Genomic DNA, 25,662 nt, shown 5'->3' on the forward strand with positions numbered 1-25,662 from the left:
GACCCAGAAAGTTATTCTGGTGCTTAAAGGTTCTGGTTTTAGTGGTCTGGCTTTGGTGCTTTTCACACTCCAGATATCACTTATTTTGGAAGCTGGGAACGAGTCTGTCTCAGCTGAAGCTTGGATGTAGTTACTGCTGTAGTGGTGAGTTGTTGACTGTCAGTGGGCAAATCATTGTGAGATCTGGGCAGCAGCAAAGCTTGGCTTAAGTTCTTCCCATGTGCCCCCCCCCCCCCCCCCCCCCCCCCAGTGCTTCAGTCCTGAGCCTTCATCCTTCTGGCCCTCTTCCACATAAAGCTGTTGAATTACAGATATTGAATAAAGGATTCAGGCATTTCTCTCCATTTCAATTTTAAAACAACAGCCAGCCTTCAAGAATAAAATTGATTGATGGTTCCTTAAGCTTTTGCTAACCTTGGATGGCAGAAAATGGCATTTAGGTCTCTGCTGTCTGAGTTCATTTGTTCCTTTTTGTTGTTTCTTTTCCTAACTGACAGAAACAGTTCTTTTAGGTAAGAAATTCCTAACAGCAGTGTGGTCAGAACTGGAGGAGTGACAGGTAGGTGTATTTCAACCAGCCTCTCAGGCCCTAAAGCCTACTGGCAGCACCCTGCTGGGAGAGTTAAAGAAACTGAGTTTGTCCAGACCTCAACTGAGGGTGAAATAACTGTCAAAGAGGTTAGACATCTCCTTATCTTGATGAGTCACCTAACATGCCCTGGTTTTCAACCTTTTCCCTTGGTTCCTGCCTGTGTTCTCTAAGGGCAGGAGATTATGGAGCTAGCTCAATACCTGCCAAATAGGGCCTTAAGCTAAAGCCTGTATGGTTGCTGGCTGATAGTATCTTCCCATGATATAGCTGTTCAGCAAGGGGTAATGCTGGATTTCAGGATATTCTGAATACTGCTACCAGATTTTTGGGCTGCTCTGCAGGTCTGCTGGAAAGGCAGGCTCCTGGTGTGCACTATTAGAAAAACCAGATTATTAATGCTATATAAAAGCAAAGAACAAAGTGGTGAAAAGCATGTTTCTGAAAGAGCCAGTTCTAGCATGGGATGGGGTAACATAAACACAGGAATCTCATGAGTTTTGACAAGGCCAGGTGCAAGGTCCTGGGTTGGAGCAGTCCCCTCTGTCAACACAAGCTGGGGATGAAGGGCTGGAGAGCATCACTGTGGAGAAGGACTTGGGGGTGCTGGTGGGTGAAAAGCTGGGCATGAGCCAGTACTGTGCACTCCCAGCCCAGAGCCAGCCATACCCTGGGCTGATCCCCAGCAGTGTGGGCAGCAGAGGGAGGGAGGAGATTCTGCCCCACTGCTCTGCTGAGACTCCACCTGCAGCTCTGGAGTTGTCATCACAGCACAGACCGTTGGAGTGGGGCCAGAGGAGGCCACAGCAATGCTGGGAGGGCTGGAAACTCTCTGTCATGAGGCCAGGCTGAGTGAATTGGGAGTTGCTTAGCCTGCAGAAGAAAAGACTCTGGGGAGACCTTCTCATGGCCTTTCAGTGCTTAAAAAGGTCTGATCAGAAATCTGGGGACAGACTTTTGAGAAGGGCCTTGTTGTAACAGGACAAGGGGTGATGGCTTAAACTTAAAGAGGTAGATTCAGCCTAGAGGGAAGACTTTTTTTTACAGTGAGGGTGATAAGACACTGTCTCAGGTTGCCCAGAGAGGTGGTAGATGCCCCATACCTTGAACCATTCCAGGTCAGGCTGTTTGGGGCTCTAGTTGCAGAGATCCCTGTGCACTGCAGGGATTTGGACTAGATGACCTTTATTGATCCTTTCCCACCCAAACCAGTGCAAAATAGCACTCTCTGAGAAGAAGTGTTGTGTCTTACTGTATAAATTCTCCAGGCTTACTGTTGTACCTGGTCTGATGCTGTTGTTAGAAGGATTAAAACTGAAGTTGCTGCTTTCAAATAGGAATTGTTTGTGGTTTCTTTTTTTCTTTTAATGTCCTCTAGAGACTTCCCCTCTGTAGCTAAGCCTTGGTTCTGAAAACTGGCTTACATGTGGCACAGCTTCTGACAGCTTCATCAAAGCTTCTGATGTTTCTTTGTGTAGTATTGATGCTGAGATACAGGAGCTTGATTTGTCTAGGATGTGAGGCTGTGGCTGTGATTTCTTTGGGTGATTTTTGAGGGTTAAACCTGGTTTTCTCTAGGTGGGGGCATTGCTGGGTTCAGCAGTAGCATGTGGGGACTTGTCAGTGCAGAAGACTTTCTCTTTTTCTCATCTAAAAAGGCCAAATTGCCCTTTGGTTCCCAACATGCAGCTTTGGTTTTTTTAAAACATTACCAAAGCAGGCAATTTCCTGTTTTTAAATTCAGCTACATCTGGCTTCAATGTTCAGTTCTCTTTTTCTGTAAGCTGCCTGTTTGACTCCACTGTGAGAGGAGGAAAACTGAAAGTGACTTGACTGGTTTTCATTGTAAAGACTGAGGGAAAAAAAATGGGGTGCAAATACAGCATAAACAAGAGTGGATGTCCACAACTGTCAATGCCCTGACCACAGGGGCCACAGGTCCTGCTCTCAATACAGACAGGTGCAGCTGAAACAGCCCTTGGTTCCCACAGCAGCCCTCAGAAGACAAGTGGAGTAGTAGACAAAGCTATTTGAAGTAGATTATTGAAACCTCAACAAATGTGGAGGTCTGGACAACTTGGCAGAGAAATCATCAACAGCCTGGGTTTTGTTTGTAAGCTTCCATTAGAAGTATGCTTAAACAAATCTTTTCTGTGAGATACCTTTAGACAAATGCAGGTTTGGCAGCTGTGTTTTAGAAATCTACAAACAATCAAAGCTTGGACCACAGGAATGCCCATGTTGGGCTGCAGCTGCTGGGAAATCCCAGTGCAGGTCATAACATCTCAGAAGGGTAGGAGCTGGGAGGGACCTCTGAACCTTCTGCCAGAGCAGGGTCACTGAATTGTGTACCACGGTGGTTGGATGAGAGTTGGTGTTGTGCCTTGTCCTTATGTTTAAAATTGGGCTTTTTAGTGCCAGAATTCTAATTTCACTGTTGGGAAAAGATCAGCATCTAACTAGTGTAACTTATGCTAGAAGGTAGGCTATAAATCAGTTTGATTCTAGATTTCTGAGAACAAATGAGTCCCTCTCCAAATTTGCAGAGCACGGGAGCCATTCATATCTTTCTTCTATTGAGTTCTTTTTTAATAGCTCCCTATCACAGTTTGGGGGTTCTTATCTTGAAGAATTTCATGGAATCCCAGCAGGGTGGGGGCAGGAAGGACTTCTGAAGATCATCTAGTCCCATGCCCCTCCTAAAGCAGGGTTACTTTTAGCAGGTTGCCCAGGATCACACACCACAACCTCTCTGGGCAGTTTGCTCCAAGGCTGCAGCATCCCCACAGCAAAGTCTCTCCTCCTGTTCAGATGGAACCTCCTGGACTCCACTTTGTGGCTCTTGCCCCTTGTCTTGTCAGTGAGCACTGCTAGAAAGAGTCTGACCCCATCCTCTTGCTTTCCACCCTTTAGCTCTTGCTGAGCATCTATCAGATCCCCTCTCAGGCTGCTCTTCCTAAGGCTAAACAGGCTCAGGTCTCTTAGCCTTTCTGCCTCAGAGAGATGCTTTAGTCCCTTCAGTAGCTTCATCTTTGTTCTTCTGTGAACAGATGTGTTCACTACTTGTGTCCTAGAGTTTGTCTTCCTCCTGTAAGGAGAAGAAAAATTTATATGTCAGCACAGAAACCAACCTGGGAGAAGGAATATTTTCATCCACAACTTCCTGACCTTCCCTGCTGCTTTTATGTGATTTCTACTTTTCTAATTTGATATCTTAAAAATGAAGAACTCAACGTAGCTTTAAAGACAGCTTAACCTGAAGGAAAATGTCTGCTCTTGTGTTCTACCTTCTCTCTTTAATCTACGTGTGTTGGAGCAAGGTGTGTGGAGGTGAACTTGGCCGAGGGGGGAAGCCCTGCTGAGTGGCAGATGGGAGGAGGAGAAAGAGGCTGCTCTGCACCGGTGCTCCTGCTCTGTGGTCACCCTCAGGAAGTGGCCAACAGAGGCTCTGGGGCAGGGGATGGCACTGGGAGGGGGACAGGAGGTGTCACTGGAGTACAATTCTGCCGGAGGAGCGGCACTTACCCTTGTCCTTCTTGCTGTGCTTGTATTTTCTAGGTGCATCAAAGGCTTTCTCCTTGGCAGAGCGTGAGAGTGGTCTATTGCAGTACCGTAGTGCCCTCTGATGGTGAGTACCCGCATGGAGAAACTCTTGCTGGCTTCTGACTTCGCTAACTTCAGTCAGGCTCCCTGACCTCTTTTCTGGGTGAGGCTTTTTCGGCTAGGGGATAATCCAGTTCTGAACTAAGGAAGTGACAGGGAACCAAGTCAGTCGAGGAGAACTAATGAAATGGTCAACTTTTCTAGCAGCCATCCCTGCAAAACTGGACAGGCTCTGTGAAGAACGATGAGATTGCGTGCAACTGTCTGCATTTTTCTGCCAGCCTTTGTCCTGATGTAGCCCTGAGCTCTGCCTGGTGCTGCCTGCCCTCTTAACTCGGCTTGTGTAACAACACTGCTGCCTGTACCAGCCACTTGCTCAAACAGTTGGAAGCACTGCTTGCTGCAGTGAAGAAGTGGGATGAAGCCAGGGCAGGTTTTCTTCCTTTATTTAATTTCTGGGACCCCTCAGGCATTAGACTTTTCTTACAAGGTGCTTGTAACATAAAGGGAAGGTGGGACTTTAAATGCAAGGAGGAAATGACCAGTTCTGAGATCATGGCTTGTACAATATTTGCATGCTGGTGAGACCACACCTGGAATGCTGTGCCCAGTTTGGGGCTCCCCAATGCAAGAGAGACAGGGATCTGCTTGAGAGAGTCTAATCAGAAAGCTATGAGGATAATTAAGGGGCTTGAACATCTCTGCTATGAATAAAGACTGAGAAACCTGGTGCCGTTTAGTCTTGAGAAGGTTGGAAGGGGATATTATCAATGTCTATAAATATCTGAGGGATGGATGTCAGGATGAAGGTGCCAGGCTCTTTTTGGTGGTGCCCAGTGATAGGACAAGGAACAAGTGGTACAAGCTGGAACCCAGGAGGTTCCACCTCAACATGAGGAAAGACTTCTTTACTGTGAGGGTGCTGGCGCACTGGTACAGGCTTCCCAGATACGTTGTGGAGTCTCCTTCTCTGGAGACTTTCAAGATCAAGATGTATTCCTGTGGGACCTGCCCTAGGTGATTCTGCTTTGTCAAGAGGCTTGGAGTAGATTCTTCACCGAGCGAGTCGTTTGTCATTGGAATGTGCTGCCCAGGGCGGTGGTGGAGTCCCCATCCCTGGAGGTGTTCAAGAGGGGATTGGATGTGGCACTTGGTGCCATGGTCTAGTCATGAGGTCTGTGGTGATAGGTTGGACTCGATGATCCTCGAGGTCTCTTGCAACCTTAAGTTATATGTGTGATACTATGATACTGTCCTTTTTAGTTCCTAACATGCTATGACTCTATGCTGTGTGCAAAGGCTAGAGCACTTCTGCTGTCTGCCACAAGCAGTTAGTGCATTGTCTCCCCATTAAGGCTTGTTAATTAAGTCTGAAGGCTCATAAAGTAAAGGGATCTGGCAAAAACACTTCCACTGCCAGCAGCATTGAGTGTGTGCAAACACAAAGAGGGCGTGACTGCCTTGGAGAGCTCAAAATCAAAACACGAAGGCTTCAGTAGGTGTAAGGTTGAGAGGACAAGTGTGCAGCTACTTGCCTGATGGGATTTTACTTCTCATATTGTGCTTGAATATTTCTCTTTTTATTTCTTCCACTAACTTCACCTTTGCCAGTAGGAAATGTGCAACACTGACTTCTTTGGCCACACTCTCTTTTTCACTGTACTTTGGTTTGGCCTAGTGCATGACTTAAGTTGTTCGTGTGCAAGAATCTTTTAGAAGCGCTATGACCTATCATTGGTGCATGTATGCTGGAGGGAGGATTTTGGGGTCCTTGGATGGAATTCAAGGCACCCTCACACTTAATATAGTGCATAAAGCTTTTATGAAGTCCTCTGTGGTCTTATTTAGCAGCATCTCCAGCCAGGTTGGAAGTGTCTGTAAATGCAAGTGCAATAAATACACTTGTATACAATTGGGTTTTTTCCTACTTGTCTCATGTATTTAAACATTGGCTTAAAAGTTAATCAATGATTAGCTGAAATATTAGCTCTGTAATTAATGAGGTGCCAAATGATTTTGTCCACTTAGTGCCTTTAGCTGGCCTCATGCAGGTGGTCTGTGGTGCTGTCAGGGCAGAGGAGAGGAAGGCAGGCAGGCAGATCGGTGTGTCCTGGGCAGAACTTGTACAGGAGCTATCTGCTTCTGCCTGTTAGCTTTGTTACTGACACGTCCTTTGGACTTCTTCTGTATTCTCCTCTGAGCTCTTCTTTCTCCAGTGAAGTGAAAACTCAAACAGATTTTACTTGTGTGGGTGCTGAGAGGATCAAACTGGTATAGTGGCCTTAGGTGAATGAGGTGTAGAAATTACTTTTACAAGCTTTTTGTAAGGAAAACATAAAGCAGCTGTAAGTCCAGACTTAGTGATGAGCTGCCTTCTTAAGAGAAGTAATTTGGTTTTTAACACTTTGCCTAAGCTGTAAATCCTTGAGAAAGGTTTTGTGTGTGCTACCAGTGCTGCTGATTCTAAGAATCATAGAATTGTTAAGGTTGGAAAAGACCTTTAAGATTGGCAAGTCCAACCTTCTACCCAACACATCTGTGACCACTAGAGCATATCCCAGAGTGCCACATCTACGTGTTGTTTGAACAGTTCCAGGAATGGTTGCTTCAGCACCTCCCTGGGCAGCCTGTTCCAGTGCCTGACAGCTCCTTCAGTAAAGAAATCCTTCCTGACATCCCATCTCAATTTCCCCTGATGCAGCTTGAGGCAATTCTTCACAGTATCACAGTATAGCTAAGGTTGGAAATGACCTCGAGGATCATCAAGTCCAACCTATCACCACAGACCTCATGACTAGACCATGGCACCAAGTGCCACATCCAATCCCCTCTTGAACACCTCCAGGGACGGTGACTCCACCACCTCCCTGGGCAGCACATCCCAATGACGAACGACTCGCTCAGTGAAGAACTTTCTCCTCACCTTGAGTCTAAACCTCCCCTCGTGCAGCTTGAGACTGTGTCCTCTTGTTCTGGTGCTGGTTGCCTGGGAGAAGAGACCAACCCCTTCCTGGCTACAACCACCTTTCAGGTAGTTGTAGAGGGCAATGAGGTCACCCCTGAGCCTCCTCTTCTCCAGGCTTCTTGGTTGGGTCTGGCCAGTTGTGTTTACCGCCGGTGTCCAACAGGTCTGCGGAAGGTTATAATGCAGCAGGGCTGGTGCTGGGAGACACTTCCTCCAAAGCTGACAGTCATGGAGCTGGGTGGTTGTGTTGTACCAACAGGGACACGCCAAAAAGCGTTGGTGCAAATGTTGTCTCTTCTGCTCTACAATAATTTAGCTCAATATGTTGAGCATAGCATTTTAAGTAAAGAATGTTGTGCGTGACTGGTGGTTATGTAAGCAGCACAGAAGTTAACGTTGTATACACTGCTCACAGAACCAACAAATCCAATGCTTCAGTGGCTATTTTAAGCTTCTAAACATGTTGATCATTCTTTCTGAGCCTGCTATCACAAGTGGCTAATGCTAATCTATTTCTTGGCAGCCTGTTGCTCAAATACTTGAACGAAAGAATGCACAAATCTGATAGCTGGATGTCATAACAGGTGCTGATAAGGAGCTTGAATTTCTACCTAACTGTCCAAAGAAATTGCCAGCTTGCTTTATGTTCCTCAATAAGTGTCTGACTAAAATCATGTCAGGTGGCTGAGGCTTCAGAACAGGCATTTACAATCTTCCAAAGACTGAGATCTCTTGGGATGCTTTATTCATTTTGCATGTCCATACTTGGTCACTTGCCCCTCATCTTTAAAGATGGTGTGAGGACCTCTTTGCTCTGCAAGAGGGAAAAAGCCCTTCTTATGCTTGATTCAGTTGATGAAGGTCTGTGACAGAGCTCAGAAGCCTGAGAGACTACTTCTGGCTTTGTAGAAGTCTGTGTGCTGCTTTCTTTTCCCATGTAAATGAGCTTCCATTTTCAGAAGCCCTGAGATTTGTCCTGATGTGTAAAGAATCCTGTGATAAACAAATTCATCAGCTGGTAGCAGATCACTTGACAGCGGCATGCTCAGCAATGGTGACCCCATGCCTTGAATCCTGGGTTCAGTTTGGTGCTCCTCACTGCAAGAAGGACACTGAGGTGCTGGTGTGGTTCCAAAGAAGGATAATGAAGCTGGTCTAGAGAACAGGTCATGTGAGGAGCAGCTGAGGGAACTGGGAAAAGGAGGCTGACTGGAGGAGACCTTCTCTTTCTCCAACTACCTGGAAAGGAGTTTGAAATGAGATGGGGGTGATTTCTTCTCCCAAATAACAAGTGATGGGACAAGAGGAAAGAGCCTCAAGTTGCACCATGGGAAGTTTAGGTTGGACACTAGGAAAAATGTCTTCTCTGAAAGGGTTGCAAAGGCCTGGACCAGGCTGTCCAGGGCAGTGGTGGAAGGGTTTAAAATCCCTGGAGGGATTTCAAAGCTGTACAGATGTGGTGACCTGGCAGTGCTGGGTTAATGGTTGGACTGGATGATTTTTAAGGGCTCCTCCAACCAAAACAATTCTATGATTCTATGCTGAGGAATAGTTCCCTGTTGGTTCTTAAATCAACATTATTTGCTTCTGTTTCTACTTGTGCTGACTTCTCTGACCAGCTAGTTTTGTTGTTAGCTGCTTAAATTGGCTTGGCATGTCAACACATGAGCTGAAGTAGATGGTGTGGTTCACATAGCTGGCCAAAGCTACAACAGGTGGGAATGCTGAGCCAGATGCAGTGTGGGTGGGTGTGACTGCAGAGTCCTTGAGACATGGCAAATGCTCTGTGCAATAAAAGAGACCTTACCTTTTTACATAAGGAAAACATGCAGCAATCCAAAGTGAATCATTTTTAGGTGTGCAGCTATGTCGTAGCAACTCCTGCTCTGGGGAGGAATTGTGACTGTTTGTGAGTCACTGAAGGGCTTCAGGGAGATAAACTCTTAACTTCTCTTTGCTATGTATGGATGTCCCAGAGCACACAGTGGGTTGTCTTCCTGGCAGTAAAGTAATCCCTAGCTTACAGTTCATGCAGGTCACTACCATACATTTTAGGAAGGTAGACAGAAATCCTTAGGAATGTTCTTGAAGCAGCTCCTGACAACACCCAAGAAATGGGAAGTGTTGGTTTATCTGCGCCTAGGAAGCCACTTCTGTCTTCTCCAGCACAAAGTGTATTGATCCCATGTGACCTTGAAGCTTAAAGGCAGAGTGGTGATCCTACAACATCATACTCCTCACATCTCTCTTAAGTGTTTCTTACTTCAGGAGAAAGAGGAGGAAACCAGAGCCAAACAAGAATAACCAAGCCTGAAGTAGGTCCTTCCTCCATGTTTCATAGTACAGACAGTCTGCCTTTGTCTTTTGGGCTATAAGTCCTGATGAACTGCAATGGTTTTTGATTTGTATAGTCCAAAATACAGTCAACTGCTGGAGCGGGTCCAGAAGAGGGCCATGGTGATGATTAGGGAGCTGGAGAGCCTCTCCTATGGGGACAGGCTGAGAGAGTTGGAGCTGTTCAACCTGTGGAAAGGAATGCTCTAGGGATACCTTAAAGGTGTCCTCACAGTATCCTCACAGGATCTTCTGCTTTTCCACAAGGCACGTGAAGTTTAACATACCACTAAGCTAGAATGGAAACCTCTGACCTCCCTCAGTTTTCCTCTGATGGACACATCTCTTGACAAGGGATGAATCAAAAGTGGAGTCTGTTTTCTAGAATAGAATAAACCAGGTTGGAAGAGACTTTCAAGATCATCGTGTCCAACCTATCAACTAATCCAACACCACCTAAACAACTAAACCATGCAACCAAGCACCCTATCAAGTCTCCTCCTGAACACCTCCAGTGATGGTGACTCCACCACCTCACTGGGCAGCCCATTCCAATGGGCAATCACTCTCTCTGTGTAGAACTTCTTCCTAACATCCAGCCTAAACCTCCCGTGGTGCAGCTGAGACTGTGTCCTCTTGTTCTGGTGCTGCTTGCATGGAAGAAGAGACCAACCTCTGCCTGTCTACAACCTCCCTTCAGGTAGTTGTAGAGAGCAATAAGGTCACCCCTGAGTCTCCTCTTCTCCAGGCTAAGCAACCCCAGCTCCCTCAGTCTCTCCTCACAGGGCTGTGCTCCAAACCCCTGACCAACTTTGTTGCCCTTCTCTGGACACCTTCCAGCAAGTCAACCTCCGTCCTAAACTGAGGGGCCCAGAACTGGACACAGGACTCAAGGTGTGGCCTAACCAGTGCAGCATCTGGGGGGAGAATCACCACCCTGCTCCTGATGGCCACACTGTTCCTGATGCAGGCCAGGATGCCATTGGCCCTCTTAGCTGCCTGGGCACACTGCAGGCTCATGTTCAGCCTACCATCAACCAGTACCCCCAGGTCCCTCTCTGCCTGGCTGCTCTCCAGTCATTCTGTCCCCAGCCTGTAGCACTGCCTGAGGTTGCTGTGGCCAATGTGCAGAACCTGGCACTTGGATGTGTTCAATCTCCTGCCCTTGGACTCTGCCCATCTGTCCAGCCTGGCAAGGTCCCTCTGCAGAGCCTCTCTCCCCTCCAACAGATCAACTCCTGCCCCCACCTTGGTGTGGTCTGCAAATTTACTGCTGATGGACTCAATGCCCTCATCCAGATCATCAATAAAGATGTTAAAGAGCATGGGGCTCAGCACTGATCCTCCAGCTGGTAACCACGAGGGAAATAAAGAACTGCCACAAGCTGATCTGTTAATTGTTCACGATAGACATGGTCTTTCTATCCTCTGTTCCTAGAAGTGACGGTGGTTTACCAGAACGGGTTGCCTGTGATCTCTGTGAGCCTTCCCTCCCGGCGTGAGCGCTGCCAGTTCACACTAAAGCCTATCTCAGACTCTGTCGGCGTCTTCCTACAACAGCTGCAGGCAGAGGACCGAGGGATCGATCGGGTTGCAATCTACTCCCCAGGTAACACTGCTCACCACCGGATTGGTTTGCTTGCTTCCTAGGTGTTTGGGGTTTTTCCATCAAACTTCTTCCTTTTTGAGGAAAATCTGGCTATGCTGTGAGTCCTTTGCAAAAAAAGGAGAAGGCAGAAATGCAGCTCTTGGACTAACAACATCTTTGGCTATTATTGTTAGTGAAGTCTTCCAAGGATGAGTGGGCTAGAAATTTCTCTTGTAAAGCAAGGCTGAGAGACCTGGGGCTTTTTAGCCAAGAGAGGAGAAGACTGAGGGGGAAAATCTTACAAATGCTTCTAAGTGCTTAGAGTGCATGTCAGGAGGATGGGGCCAGTGTGTTTTCATGGTGCCTAGTGACAGGACAAGAGGTAAGTCACAAACTGGAACATGGGAAGTTCCATTCAAACATGAGGTGGAACCTCTTACTTTGAGGGTGGTAGAGCACTGGATCAGGCTGCCCAGAGAGGTGGTGGAGTCTTTGCCTCTGGAGTCATCCAAAACCCGCTTGGATGCTGCTCTGTGCAACCTGCTCTAGGTGACCCTGCTCTGGGAAGAGGAATGTGCTAGGTGATGTCCAGAGATCCCTTCCAACCCCTATCATTCTGTACCATCTGACTGTGGAGCAAAGAAGTAGGAAAACACTTCTAGTTCCTAGCTTATGGACATCGACCTAAGAGGTGGCTCTGTTTCCTACTATTCAGCAGGAAAGATGAAACCTACATAGAGGTTTTAATCTATTTGTAAGGAGCAGGGTGTGAAAGGTGATACAAGGGAAGTAGCATCTTAGCTGTGAAAACTCAGTCATGTTTCATTTAATGTTTTCCTTTACTGTTTTGCTCAGTTGCTGTGTCTGACAGCCACTGGAGCTCTGACAAGCTGTTAGGGTGTCTTATGAAGGTGCCATCAAAGCAGCTGTCTCTTAAAAAGTTTGGGCCTGGGAGGGAGGTGTTTCATAAGTTATTGATGTGAAAGCTGAAAAGAATGAAATAATTTCTAATGCCAGTGGGGAGAGGTGAATGCTACTTCAGTGGATTGTATTCATAATACAGTAGAATATTCCTAGAGCACAAGGTTTCTGAGGAGCAGCTGAGGGAACTGGGGTTGTTTAGCCTGAAGAAAAGGAAGCTATGGGGAAACCTCACTCTCCACAGCTACCTGAAAGGAGGCTGGAGCCAGATGGCTGTTGGTCTCTCCTCCCAAGGAGTAAGTGGTAGGACAGGAGGAAATGGCCTCAGGGGAGGTTTAGATTGGAAAACACATCTTCCCTGGATGGGTTGTGAAACCCTGGACCAGGCTGCCCAGGGCAGTGGTGGATTCCCAGTCCTGGAGGGATTCCAGAGCTGTGTAGATGTGGTATCGAGGGACATGGTTCAGTGGTGTCCTGGCAGTGCTGGGCTAACAGTTGGACTCTTCCAACCTCAAGGCTTCTATGATTCTATTCTATGCTCAAAGTGTGCAGGCTGAAGGGAACTGTTTTTCATACGATGACCTCAGATGTCACAGATGCATGAGAGCAGGTGCATGGGTAGCTCAGCTGCCGTTTGCCTTGTAAGGTCTCCCAGTATGTATATCCATCTTGACAGAGTATCCTGCAGGCAAATACAGCAGTCTGAACAGCTGGATTTGGGGTAGCATTGCTGCTTAGCCACAGCACTTTTTCTGCTGTTTAATGAGTCATCTGTTTGCCTTGCAGATGGCACGCGTGTCGCCTCCTCCACAGGCATAGATTTGCTTCTGCTGGATGACTTCAAACTGATCATCAATGATGTCACATACCATGTTAGACCACCAAAGAGAGGTAAACCAGCCTGCTTCTGGAGAACAGCAGAAAGACATTTCAGTATTCAGTTTCCTGTTTATCTGCAGCATGTTGGATGTGGGGGTTCAAGAGAATGAAGCGTTGTCTGGGAAGGAAGCTTTGCAGTTGCTCATTCTGCCCCTGAAGTCTGATTTAGTGATATCCAAGTAATCAGAGCAGTCAGTAATGAAAAGCAAAAATTCACTCTGCTCAAAGCCAGTACCCCCAGAAGATGTATAAATGAAGAAATGGAATTTCTTTAAACCTCTAAATATTGGTTTTCCCTTTTTTCCCAGTGGGTGAAAAGCAATTTGGTTTAACACATATGGAAGGAGTACAATGCAAAATGGGAATTAGATTGAAATTTACATTATCTGTTTTGGAAGAGCAAATTTTTCCCTCACTTGGCAGCTAACATTGTTTCCTTTTAAGTGTGGAACTTTAAGTGTTGCAAATAAACCTTGAAACCTTGTTAGCTAAGAGCAAGATAAATTAGACTGTGAACTTTTTAAAGGTTACATTATGAAGAATCAAATAGGAAGGGAAGGCATCCTCATTTGAATCAATAAGAGAATCCTTTCAAAATTAGTTTGGCCTATTTGGGTGATTGGTTTTGGGGTTTTTTTTGAGACATTCCACAGCTACTGGTAGAGGCAGGAACCTGGTATTTTCATCTGTTCTTTCTCCTTGTCGACTTCACAGGTTTCATAAAACACCAGGTTATTGTGTGCCTGTGTTTATCTCTGAGGACTTAAGCAAGAGTACCAGTGTGGGAAGTGCTGATTTGCTTGTTGCAGATAGTGGAGGAGTTGGGAAGGGGCAAACAAACTAGGAAGGCTTTCTTCTCTTTGCATGGCCAGCTGAGGTCAAATGGTGGAAATGCCTTTCTTTATGTGAATGTCTTCCCTAGTGTTTAGACTTTTGTCCCTTCTGGCAGTAGAAAATAAACAAAATCATTCCTGAGGCAGGAGTTGTGAGGGAACTGCTAATGTTCCATCTTGGCTAGGCTGAATAAAATGATGTGTTAAAGCAAGGGGATCTAGCACTGATCAGGAGACTCACCCTATCTTTTGAGTCTTGGACTTCTGTGGGTGGCTGTCTTCTAAGAAGATCCACTGATACATGCTGTCTTCTTTGAAGATATAGAGAGAGCTGGGGCTGTTCAGCCTACACAAGGCTTAAGGGAGACCTTAGAGCACCCTTTCAGTACCTAAAGGGGGCCTATAAGAAACCTGGGAAGGGGCTTTTTGCAAGGGCTTGTTGTGATAGAATGAGAGAGAATGGGTTGAAGCTTGTGGTGGGGAGATTTAGTCTGGAGATTAGGAAGTAATTCTTTACAGTGAGGGTGGTGAGACACTGGAACAGGTTGCCCAGGGGGGTTGTAAACTTCCTTTCCTTGGAGGTGCTCAAGGCCAGTCTGGATGAGGCTTTGAGCAACCTGTTCTAGTGGAAGGTGTCCTGCCTATGGCAGGGGCATATGAACTAGATGATCTTCAAGGTCCCCTCCAACCTAAACCATTCCGTGAATCTTCCAAGGAGCTTTTGGCAAGGAAACCAAAATTCAAGAACACTTTTGTTGTTGTTCAAAACATAAGAAGGGAAGTTTTAAAGAATTACTGACTTGGGGACCTTTGTTCAGCCACATGTCTTTAGTACGTTGGAGACTCAGGAACTGGGAGTGCAGCGCTGGGTGAGATGCTGGTTTTTCCCTATCTGTGGGTTGCACTGACCTTCACTGAAGATATTTTTCCTCAGTCTCTTTCAAAGCACCTTAGCAGAACACTCTCCATTAGGACTGGGTGTATAAATCACTGGGTGTCACACAGAAAGAAGTTACTCTGCTGTGTCACCCCACTGTTCTGTGTCCTGAATGCAGTGTTTTCATGTTTACTATGCCAGAGCAGAGGAGTGAGGGCTTATAACAAGGTATGACTTCTAAGTGTTAGCCTCTGAGCACAGGTGGTGGGATCAAGCCTAGATGGTCTAGCTGGTATTTAGTACAGCTAATGGAGAATGCAGACCTGGCTTCTGCTTCTGCACTGGAGAAATCACTGTCCCAAGGTGATGCAGTTCATACATGTCCCTCACCTGGTGTTTGGGAGGGCAGGGTCTGTGTTAGTGAGTCAGTATGGTTTCTGGTGAGGTCCACTGTGTGGTACACCCATTGTGTACTGCTGGGTGAGCTCTGGGATCACCTAGGTTACCTGAAATTCCTGCTTCTGATTCATTTGCCAAGCAGATTTCTATAGCTTATATTAAAATGAGGAAGCCTGAAAACAGGCACTGAGGTTAGTTCTGTTAGATTTTGCTGCTGCTGCTTTTCCCTTCTCACAAAATCACTGTGTAGTTTGACATGGAAATGCCAGAACATTTCTAGTTCATGTCATTTTAAATATGAAGTACCTTTTGATGGCCACCTCATTAGGAGTACACATTATTTTGCTTCATAGGGCAACAGGAACTCTTCAGTTAGGAGGAGGACATGGTGTGCAGCTGTTACTGTTAAAACCTAAGCTGTCCATATTGTGCTGGGAAAAAATCATATTTTGAGATGACCTGAGGTACAAAGCTAAGGATGCTATGAAACAATTTATCTAAATTATCAATGCCAAGTTCTTTTGCTTTAATTTGAAACTTGGGTTTTGTCCATATGGAGTGTGTAATGCAATACCACTCACAAATCTCTTAGGGATTCGTTTTCCTTTAGGGGTCCTTTTTGTGCTGAAAGGCAGGGATAAAGGCAGCTTGGTTAGTGGCCCTCTTGCTGTCTCTCTTTGAATACTGAGGGAGAATTTCATTGCCCTGTAGTCAACACAGCAAGGGAGTGGCCACAGAGTGTTGGGAAACAATGCCTGGCATTGGTACTCTTCATTCTCATAAAATGTTCTGAGGCCACCAACCCAAGCTGTTTGGCTGCCCTCATCGATAACTAAGGTTACTGATGGTCTGCAGTCTGAGTTCCAGCTGCTTCGTGGCAGCTGGTGTGATGGATGATAATGATTTGGTTGTTCACTTGCCTTTGTTAAGTCTCATATATAAATATGGATCAGAAACAGCTGTTGATACCTGGTAAGCTTAATAGCATGTCTCTCTTCTCCTTGTTCTTGTTAAACTTTGGGAATAGCCAATAAGGAAGCCTGGCTTTCTTTGGAAGAAATGGCTTTGTCTTGAAGCGCTGGAGCTCTTCCAAAGGCTTCTCTGTCAAGAAGATGGTTTCATGCATATTCTGTGCAAACTAACAGCAGTTTCTGAAGAGTAATTGAGAAGTTCTGTGGTTACATGCATGTGAAGCAGCCTTTCCTTCTTTGTTTCTTCATTTTTGTTTGTTTGGTTTTCTTTTTGTCCCCAGAGCTCTTAAGCCATGAAAACGCCACGACGCTGAATGATGTCAAGACATTGGTTCAGCAGTTGTACACTGCCTTGTGCATCGAGGAGCACCAGCTGAACAAAGAGAAGGAGCTGATAGGGAGACTAGAGGAGCTGAGGGAGCAGCTAGCACCGCTAGAAAAAGTGAGAAGCTTCTTGTTGTGTTTTGCTTATCCTCCAAATGCAGCCTTAATTTCTTTCAAGGTTTTAATGAAGTGCCTGCCATGCTTCAAATAGCTGGGCTGTTTGAAGATCACTGAAGCAGAAGATGCACTCAGTGTGTGACTCTGTGATTCTATACTAAACCATTGCTGTTTCTTTGGAAGTATTTTATCTCATTGCTTTATATAATAGGAAATAAAATTGGTAGTAAATAAAGACTTGGCTAAATTAAGACTGGGGGGGAGAGAGAGAGAGAGAGAAATAAAAACCTTTGTGAGGCATCCAGAGCATGCTTAGAATAAAACACAGATATGAGAAGATGCTGATGGAAGAGAAGTCGAGATGCTGTGTCCAGTTCTGGTGTCCCCATCCCAAGAAGGACATAGAACTATTGGAGTAAGTCCAAGGGAGGGCCACAAGGGCTGGAGCACATTTGCTATGAGGATAGGCTGAGGGAGCTGGAGTTGTTCAGCCCAGAGAGAGGACTCTTGGGGGATCTTAGAGCTTCCTTCCAATACTTGAAGGGAGCCTACAGGAAAGCTGGAGAGGGACTTCTCATAAAGGTGTCTAGTGACAGGACTAGGGGGAATGGTTTTAAGCTGAGGAGAGTAAGTTTAGACTGGATCTTAGGAAGAATTTCTTCAGTACAAGGGTGGTGAGACTCTGGAAAAGGTTGCTCAGAGTGGTTGTGGATGGACCCATCATGGAGGTGTTTAAGGCTGGATTGGATAAGGCCTTGAGCAACCAAGTCTAGTTGGGAGGCATCCTTGCTCATGGCAGGGGGGTTGAAGTGGATGATCTCTGAGATCTCTTCCAAGCTAAGCCAAGCCATTCTGTGATTCTCCAATTTGTCTGCATCATCCAGACTCAAACATGTTTCAAACCACTTAGCATGAATATCAAAACAAGATGCCATTTTGATGCTCTCTCTTAATGGCATTAACGTAATTCCTTCTGAGAATATTAAGTTGTGTGCTTCTGTCTTCTGCAGGTAAGGATGGAGCTCAGCAGGAAAGCAGAGAAGAGGACAACCTTGGTGTTGTGGGGAGGCCTGGCCTACATGGCTACTCAGTTTGGGATTCTGGCCCGCCTCACCTGGTGGGAATATTCTTGGGACATTATGGAGCCAGTCACCTATTTCATCACCTATGGTAGTGCCATGGCAATGTATGCTTATTTCGTAATGACTCGCCAGGTAGGACTTGCTGTGCTGATGTAGCAGACTTGATTTGAGCTCTCTTCCCTAGAAAAAGCAGCAAAACTGTGCCTCTTAGAAGCAGCTTTGCCTCTTCCTTAGGCTGTCAGAACCTAGGTACTACTCAGTTTATTCTGTGCTGTCCAAGGATGGTGGTTGTGTGGTTTTCTGGTGGTGGTCACTGCTGATTTCTTGGTTATCTTACTGTAAATGGTTGTGCATTTGGTCACTGACTGCTTAAGCTATACAGGATCATCTACAGACAGGTCATGGTTTGTATACACACACAGAGCCTCATACACATCAACTTGCACTGGAGACCCCCAAGTGCTGTGATTTGCCAGCCCAAATAAACTACTGGATGATGGAGATACCTTCTGAGTTTCAAGGCAGTCTGCCTCTCTAACACGAGATGCTGGCCTCTTTAAGGAGAGAAAGGCTCTCAGGGATCTTGTTGGAAATGCTTCTGTTTAGGTATTCCTTGCATTGGGCTTCCCATCCCTGTGAAGGATCCTTCTCTGGGTCCTTGTAGTTGTGACACAGTCTGTATGGATTTTCTAATACATGGTTTGTCTCATCACTCATTTAAACTTCATAATCCCACTTAAATGATAAGGGAATGAGGGCTCAAAGGGTATCCACTGTCACAAAACCATCAAAACAGATGCTGTAGGTGTTCCAGCATGATGTCCTAAAGGTCTGTCTGCTGCATCATCTCAGGGGCTGAGGACATGAGCTCCTGCTAGGGCTGCTGCAATAGTTTCTGCCAAGTGCAGCTGGAACTCTGCCATGTTTGAACTAAAATTTGATGTTTTAATCATCATCTGTATCAATTATGACTTTTGAAGTAGTGTACCCTTGGCAAAAGCTCTAGTATTGGGTTCTTGTTCTCACTTGCATAGCTTGGTTGAGAGATGAATTCAGCTATTGTTGCTTTAGTTATCCATTGCACGTTTATGACCTTAAGAGGAATGGCCAAAGTTTTCTCCTGATAGTTGTAGATATATTTCCACCCCTTCTCTTTCTCCCTTGTCAGTATTGGAACTCTGAAATGTGTTGTTTTTTCTTCTCCCTGCATGGAAGGATTTACACATTTGGGACAGGAGGGATGTGATGGTAACCCACTGCTGGGTCTGTGATGCTGGCAGAGAAGCAAATGCCTGACTGTATTGGGTCTGGTTCATGTGCTTCACAGCAGCTGGTATGGTGCTGCTTTGGATTTGTGACCAAAACAGCCTTGAAAACACACCACTGACCAAGGAAATACTCCCTGCCATATAAACAGCATCTTCAGCAGTAACTCAGGGGGAGCTTCTCCAAAGGAGCTGTTGCTTGGAGGCTGGCTGGGCATTGGTCTGCTGGTGGGAGGTGGTGAGTGATCGCTTTAGCATCACTCTTAGAGTTGTTTCCCTTCACTTACTAAACTGCCTTTATCTCCAGCCCTTCAGCTTTCTCTTGTTTTTTGCCCCTTTTGGTTGATTCTTTTCCCCCATCTGGGTGTGGAGGAGTGAGTGAGTGACTGGGTGGGGGCTTAGCTGCAGGCTGGGGTCACCCCACCGCACTGGGTGTGCTTAGCCAATACTGTCTGATCTTATGCCTTCACTGACAAGCCGTGAGTCATCCTCCCCAAACACACCTGATATGTACTGTGCTAATGGTATCCTTCATTGCAGCCTGGTGTGGTGTTATTCCAATCACCTCTCCTCCTTTCCTTTCAGGAATATGTTTATCCAGATGCCAGAGACAGACAGTACTTATTATTTTTCCATAAAGGAGCCAAAAAGACTCGATTTGACCTAGAGAAATACAATCAACTCAAGGATGCAATTGCTCAGGTAACAAGAATTTTTCCACAAATAAGACAGAGAAATTACTGCTTGGCTTGTTCTTAACTGCTATTAATAGGTGCACCTCAAACAAGACTTGGATGTATTTTAAGTTTTCAGCCCATTTTCTTGTCACAGCCCCAGTGCAATCAGTGATTTGCCTTTGAGACAGCCAGGAATAGAGCTGCTGGATGTGTAGATCAACGTGAAACGGTTGCCTATATCTATCGGGAAGGGCCCTTTAGAAACTGCTGGCAAATCTCAAGTTGCTTCAGGCACTTCATGCCTCAGAGGAGCCTAATTCAAGATTTCCTTTCTTCTCAGCTCCTACACACCAGATGGATTTAGTGAGGCATGAAGACTTGCATCCATTCAGCTTGTGTCTTTCTGACATAGCAATTCAGTGCACTGGCTTGCAGTCCTGGAAAATAGCACTGGAAAACATTTAGTTGCATTGTTAGAGGCAGTGGGGTTAGGTTTCTCCTCTTGTGGAGGCAGACACTTTTGGCAGACTGTCCACTTTGTGGGATCTGTTCAACCAAACAGTCAGGTAGAGATCTTCCCTCATGTTTTTGAGAGCCTTCCTGCAGAAGGACAGCATGAGCAGAAAAAGCAGAGTTACCACATTCCATCTCACTGCTCTGTATCGTTCTCTGTTGATTCCCTGGCTCTGGAAATGGCAGAATAAGATACTCAGGGCAAGACTTGTTCTCCCAGTGCCTTGAAGCAGCTGCACAAGAGGTAGAAGGAGGTCAGGGCTTGGGTCTCTCGGTTTGCTGGGATAACCCAGAAAGACCTCTGGGTTTTTTCATGGTGTGCTGAATACAGATACCAGGGGGGAGGGGGCTGTATTTTCATGGAGCTTTTCTTCTAGAATCAGCCATTCCTATTAACCTAGCTGAATGTTTTCCTTTCAAAAAAACAAAAGCTTTCAGTGAGTTTATGAGAATGAGTTCACAGAATCCCAGTGTGGTGGGGGCTGGAAGAGATCTCTCGAGTTCACCTAGTCTACTCTTCCTGCTGAAGCAGGGTCATCCACAGCACATTGCACAGGATCACAGTATCTAGGTGGGCTTGGAATCTCTCCAGAGGAGACTCCACAACCTCTCTGGACAGCCTGCTCCAGGGCTCCAACACTTTCACAGAAAAGAATTTTTTTCTTCCTGGCTAGATGGAACCAGTCACTAGGCACCCCTGACAGTCTGGTTCCAGCCTCTTGCTCCCCACCCTTTAGCTCTTGCTGACCATTGGTTAGATCTCTTCTCAGGTTGCTCTTCTCCTGGCTAAACAGCCCCAGGTGTCTCAGCCTTTCCTCCTCTCAGAGATGCTCAAGGCCCCTCAGCATCTCTGTCACCTGTGTTGGGCTCTCTCCGCTAGTTCCCTGTCTCTCTCAAACTGGGGAGCCTGGAGCAGGACTCAGGACTCCAGACGTGGCCTCTCTAGGGCAGAGTAGAGGGGGAGGACAATCTTACTCAACCTGTTGCTCACACTCTTCATGCACTGCAGGAGACTATTGGCCTTTTTGGCCACAAGGGCACACTGCTGGCTCATGGTGAACTTCTTGTCCATCAGCACTCTTCAGTCCTCTCTGTGGAGCTGCTTTCCAGCAGGTCACCCCTTACCTGTACTGGTGCAAGGGGTTAATCCTCCCCAGCTGTAGGACTTGCCCCTGTCAAACTTTGTGAAGTTCCCCTCTGCCCAGCTCTCCAGCCTGTCCAGATAGGGCTGAATTGCAGTGCAGCCTGACAGGGTGTCAGCCACTCTTCCCAGCTTGCTATCATCAGTAAATTGGCTGGGGGGACACTTCATCTAGGTTATTGACAAAGATTTTCCCTCCCATATTCCTTTCAAGTGTGGCAGCATGTAGAATAGTTTTAAGTGCAGAAAAATGCTTTTAAGTCTGAGACTGACTTCCCCAAGTGTGAGCTGTGACTTTGTTTTACTTTTTGAATGCTTCCCTTCTGGACTTGAAAACCAAGGAAATGTGGGAAAGCTTTCCATTCTGTAAAGGGGGGTGGGGAAGGAGTGTTTGGGAGCTTGTTCTTTATAGTCTGTCTTTTCCTTTTAGGCAGAATTGGACCTTAAGAGGCTTCGAGACCCGCTGCAGGTTCACCTGCCCATCCAGCAAATCGATGACAAGGACTGATCAGCAAAGAAGCTCTGAACCCCGGCAAAAAACCTGTTCATAGCTCTTGCCTTTTTAAATTAAAGCATTGCAGGTGGAAGCTGGGAGGCGGTGTGGGGTGGAGGGTTTTCACCTTTAATCAAGACAAAGGACTGTCGGGGGGGGGGAAATCTCTTCAATCTGAAGATGGGACAGCGTGGAATGTTAGTTCTGAAAAGGGCTTGGCAATTAGTCACGTTTCAAAATTGTCTGGATGATGATTGTGTGCAAATACAGGACTTGGGGGGAGGGGGGTTGTGGAAAGAACGTGTTGCTGGGGTGTAGGGGTGTCTTCTTCCAGCTTTGCAGGGTCTGCCTCTTGATAAGACACCAGCAGCCTGCTTAGCTTTTTAAGTTTTCCTTTACCTGATTCAGATCTCTCTTTCTCTCTCAAAATAAAAAGGAGACAAAAAAAACCCAATACAAAGGCCCCAAAAGAGCAATGAGCCCAAGGCACCCGGAGCTATGGCCGGTGATCAGCACTTGCACTCCACCGCCATTAACACGCACACTCCTGATCAGACCTGCTCTCTTTTATAAAGTTCCTACAAGACTGCTTTCTACTGGACAAAAACCGTGAGCTTCCCCTCCCCAGCCCACCCCACGTGCTCCACTGACTTCCCTCCTTCGCTTATTTGTAGCACAGAGTGGTTGTAGCCCAAGTGAGAGAAGGAATGCGTTTTCTCCTGGACGTTTGATAATGGACGTTTTGGATTCCTCCATAATAAATGTATAAACCTCTCCGTCCCGGTGCCCTTGAGCTCCCTCTAGAAATCAACGGCAGCATTGCATGAGTGGGTTTTTAGCTTTCTATATTCAGTCTTGAGGGAGGGAGATTTCCCTTCTTCCTACCCCAAATCTGATAGCCACCTGGACTATGAAATTACAAAGGCTTTCAAAGGGTTATGAAACCGTGGCAGAATCATGATTTTCAAACCATCAGGGTTTGGAACACAGAATAATTCAACTTGGCAATTTGACTGCTCCTGTAACGGGATGAAGGTCTCCTGTATGGTCAAAGCATTTTCCTTGCCCCAGAGGCTTTCTGGAAGCCAGGGGGGTGGCTCTTGCAGTGCAAGACACAGAACTGCTTCAGTTCTCTAGCACTTTCCCCCTCATTAAGTAGCTTTAAATGAACTTTGCGCCCGCAGGTCAGAATCAATTAGGAGTGGCTAATGACATCTTCTGTTCTTAGCTGAAAGAGTAGAGGAAGGAAAGTCAAGCCATTGCCCTCTTTCCTAGCCAAGGCTGCTGATTTCTAAGCAGATAAACCATCTCTTCATTCAAAGCAGGTCAGTCTGGTTTAGCTTCCTGCTGATAAATACTGTGGAGACAGGATGGAGGTGGGAGAAGGGCACGAAGCTTTATATGCAGAAAAGCTGGCTGGTATTTTTTTTTCCTTCTCTTTTTGGTGTTTTTTTTTTTTTGATGTCTCACTACTACTCCTCACTGTGTCATGGAAAGAGGCTGCTGAGTTTGTTTTTGAGAGCTATCCAAAAAAATGTAGGGAAGAAGAAGAACAACAACAACAACAATTCAAATCAGTGTTAACTAGACGCCAGGTGCCTTGCAGGTGTGGAAACACAGCTGGGATTGCTGCCTCTTCTCACTCAATGGCATGTTGGATGGAATGGGTGCATGTTTCTAGGTTGTTGGGTGGTTTTTCCCCCCCCCCCTTCCCCTTTTCCTCTGTCTTTCCATTTAATTCCATCGTGTGATGATTATTCTTCTTGTTTTTTTTAATCTGTTTTAACCTGTTTGTGTGATGAGTTTTAAAGGGGAAAAAAAACAAACAAACAAAAAGAGAATGAACACAATCCTGTAGCCAAATCCTTGGTGTGTGTTTGGGATGAGGGAGGGAGCATGGAGAAAAGTTCTTTAAAAAAACAACAAAAAAAAACCCAACATAAACCCAAACAAACACAAAAAAAACCCCAACCCCCAACCAACAAACTGAACATGTGTAAAATCCTGTATCATTTATGAAATATGTATAAAAGAGCAATGTACTTCTGGAACAATAAATAACTCTTCAGTTTTTGAATGGGTGCTCTTGGATAACATCATTCTCCCCAGCTGAGCAGAGGGCCTTCTCGGTGTGGCAGCTGCCTCCTGAGTGCCCTCCCATTTCTGTGTTTTGTCTAGGTGGTTTCTGCTTGACCTCCCGTCGCCGAGGCCGTGGCGGTGCGGCTGGTAGCTTTCCCGAAGAGGCTCGGACGGGGATCTCGCTGCCGCGCCTAGCTGCGTAACACAGGGATCTCAGGAGCAGTTGAGGTGGTGAGGTAGAGGTAGAGATGCTTGGTCCAACAAAGATCTGTCTTTGTTTGACCAGCTTAGTAGCTTCGTGTGGAGGTTGAGAAAAGCTGGAGAGCTGTGGTAGGCTGCAGGGAAAGGATACATATGGGCGTGACTGCTGCGGCTCAGTTGGTAGTGCTATAAGACCCTTAATGGGAAGGTCGTGAGTTCAAGCCTGCAGTGGGCAGTACCTCCCTACTCTAGTCATGAGGTCTGTGGTGACAGGTTGGACTCAATGATCTTTGAGGTCTCTTCCAACCTTAGTGATACTAATACTGAAATGTACAATGCCCAGCAACCTCCAAGGTACCAAGTGGTGTCAGTGTGTCTCTATCTCACATTCAAGTGCCCCTTCAGAAGAAAAGTGAAGTTCTAAGCTTCTGTAACTTTCTTTCTGGGCCCTTGAATGGCTGTGGTCTGTTCTGTGGTGTTGCTGTATCGTTTGCTCATCTGAATCAGCAGGCTGTACTCTGTCCTAGCTTATGGGGTTGTTAGGATGTGACGTTTTGTGCCAGGAAGTTTTTATCCTGTCCATCGACTGTTAAAATATATAAATAATCCATGATTGCAGAGTTTTTCCAACAGCTAACTCTCCTTATGGCTTTTAAAGTTGGAGAGAATCAGCTGGAAGCTGTTAGTCATTGTGACCTACCTTTAATCACTGTTTAAATTCAGTTCAGCAAGGCTGATAAACCTTTTTCCTCCAAGCAGTCTGCTGCTGGGTGCAGATGAGCTGTTGCCTTCCCTCCCTAATCAGTTGCAAGTCATCTGTTCTGGCATCCAGAAGAACTCAAGGCTCCAGTTTAGGTCCAGCACCACAATCCTTATTTTGAAAGCAACAACTTGTTCCTTCCCATCCTTTAATGTTCTAAAGATGATGTGGGAAAAGGAGTGAAATTAGAGTCTAGAACTGTACCCTGAAATATGGTCTCTCTGATGGTTTATTCTTAGCCCATACCCCTGCAAGACTGCTTTTCTGCAGCACCAGAGCCCATGGTCTCTGCCAGGGACAGATGACACACCACAGACTCCAATTCCAGTTCCTCTGCTTTTGGTGCCCTTGACTGCTAACACTGCAGGGAAGCTTTGTTTGCTCTCCTGATCCATACTGTTGTGTGTCAACATCAACAGCCTCTCTTGCAGCGGCCATTTCGTGCCTGGGAGCCAGGCAAGTACCAAGGCTTTGTCCCACTGGCAGTGCTGCCTGAATCTTAATGTGGCACTGCATTCTGAAGGGTAAACAGTGGTGTGCATTGCAGTGTTGAGGTGCTGCTTTCTGCCAGAGGTGTTTTCTATTTGTTTTACCTCTCTTCCCTCTTTTTCTATGAGGGAGCTTCCAAGTAATTACGTCCAATATTGGCTGAAGGTTCCCTTTCTGCCATGCTTGCAAGGCTCTACCATGCAAGCCTCTTCAGGGGAGGTTCATGCCACCTTTTTCCTGACAAGTGAAGAAGAAACCCTTTTTCTTTTCCCTCATGACCCTTCCTACCTGGCAGGCAGTGATGCTGATCACCTTGCTGCAAGTTCTTGCACTTCCATGTTGGCTCTACAGGGGTGTGCACAATGCTCTGAACCTGCTGCTGGCTGTCAGACCTTGGCACTGTTGGTCAAGTGAAACTGACCAAGCTGGCCCATCTTTCTGAGCAGGTAGAACAATTTCCTCAGTCTCCTGTCTGCTGTGGTTTTGTCTGGAGTTGTAGGAGATAAGCCCCACTCCTGTTTCTGACCCTGACTAGTTTTGGAGTATGCTGTGTATGCCCTAA

At 46.2% G+C, this 25,662-nt stretch overlaps 1 protein-coding gene across 2 annotated transcripts in view; it reads left to right on the plus strand.

Annotated features, from left to right (window-relative positions):
• The window catches only part of MCU (mitochondrial calcium uniporter), a 129,788-nt gene extending 106,140 nt beyond the window's left edge, over positions 1 to 23,648 (plus strand). The window contains exons 2-8 of one of the 2 annotated variants that reach the window (XM_068140368.1): positions 4,148 to 4,217; positions 10,930 to 11,100; positions 12,787 to 12,891; positions 16,241 to 16,401; positions 17,411 to 17,614; positions 19,333 to 19,449; positions 21,513 to 23,648. In XM_068140368.1, the coding sequence (XP_067996469.1) occupies positions 4,148 to 4,217; positions 10,930 to 11,100; positions 12,787 to 12,891; positions 16,241 to 16,401; positions 17,411 to 17,614; positions 19,333 to 19,449; positions 21,513 to 21,629 (945 nt within the window). In that variant the 3' untranslated portion in view covers positions 21,630 to 23,648. Of the gene's footprint in view, positions 1 to 4,147; positions 4,218 to 10,929; positions 11,101 to 12,786; positions 12,892 to 16,240; positions 16,402 to 17,410; positions 17,615 to 19,332; positions 19,450 to 21,508 lie in introns of both variants that reach the window. The other variant, XM_068140369.1, reaches the window with a different exon arrangement.
• Positions 23,649 to 25,662: the final 2,014 nt, after the last annotated feature.

Source organism: Melanerpes formicivorus, unplaced genomic scaffold (genome assembly GCF_026170545.1).
Source record: "Melanerpes formicivorus ecotype bairdi unplaced genomic scaffold, bMelFor1.0.p_v2 SCAF_6, whole genome shotgun sequence".
Lineage (NCBI taxonomy): Eukaryota > Metazoa > Chordata > Aves > Piciformes > Picidae > Melanerpes > Melanerpes formicivorus.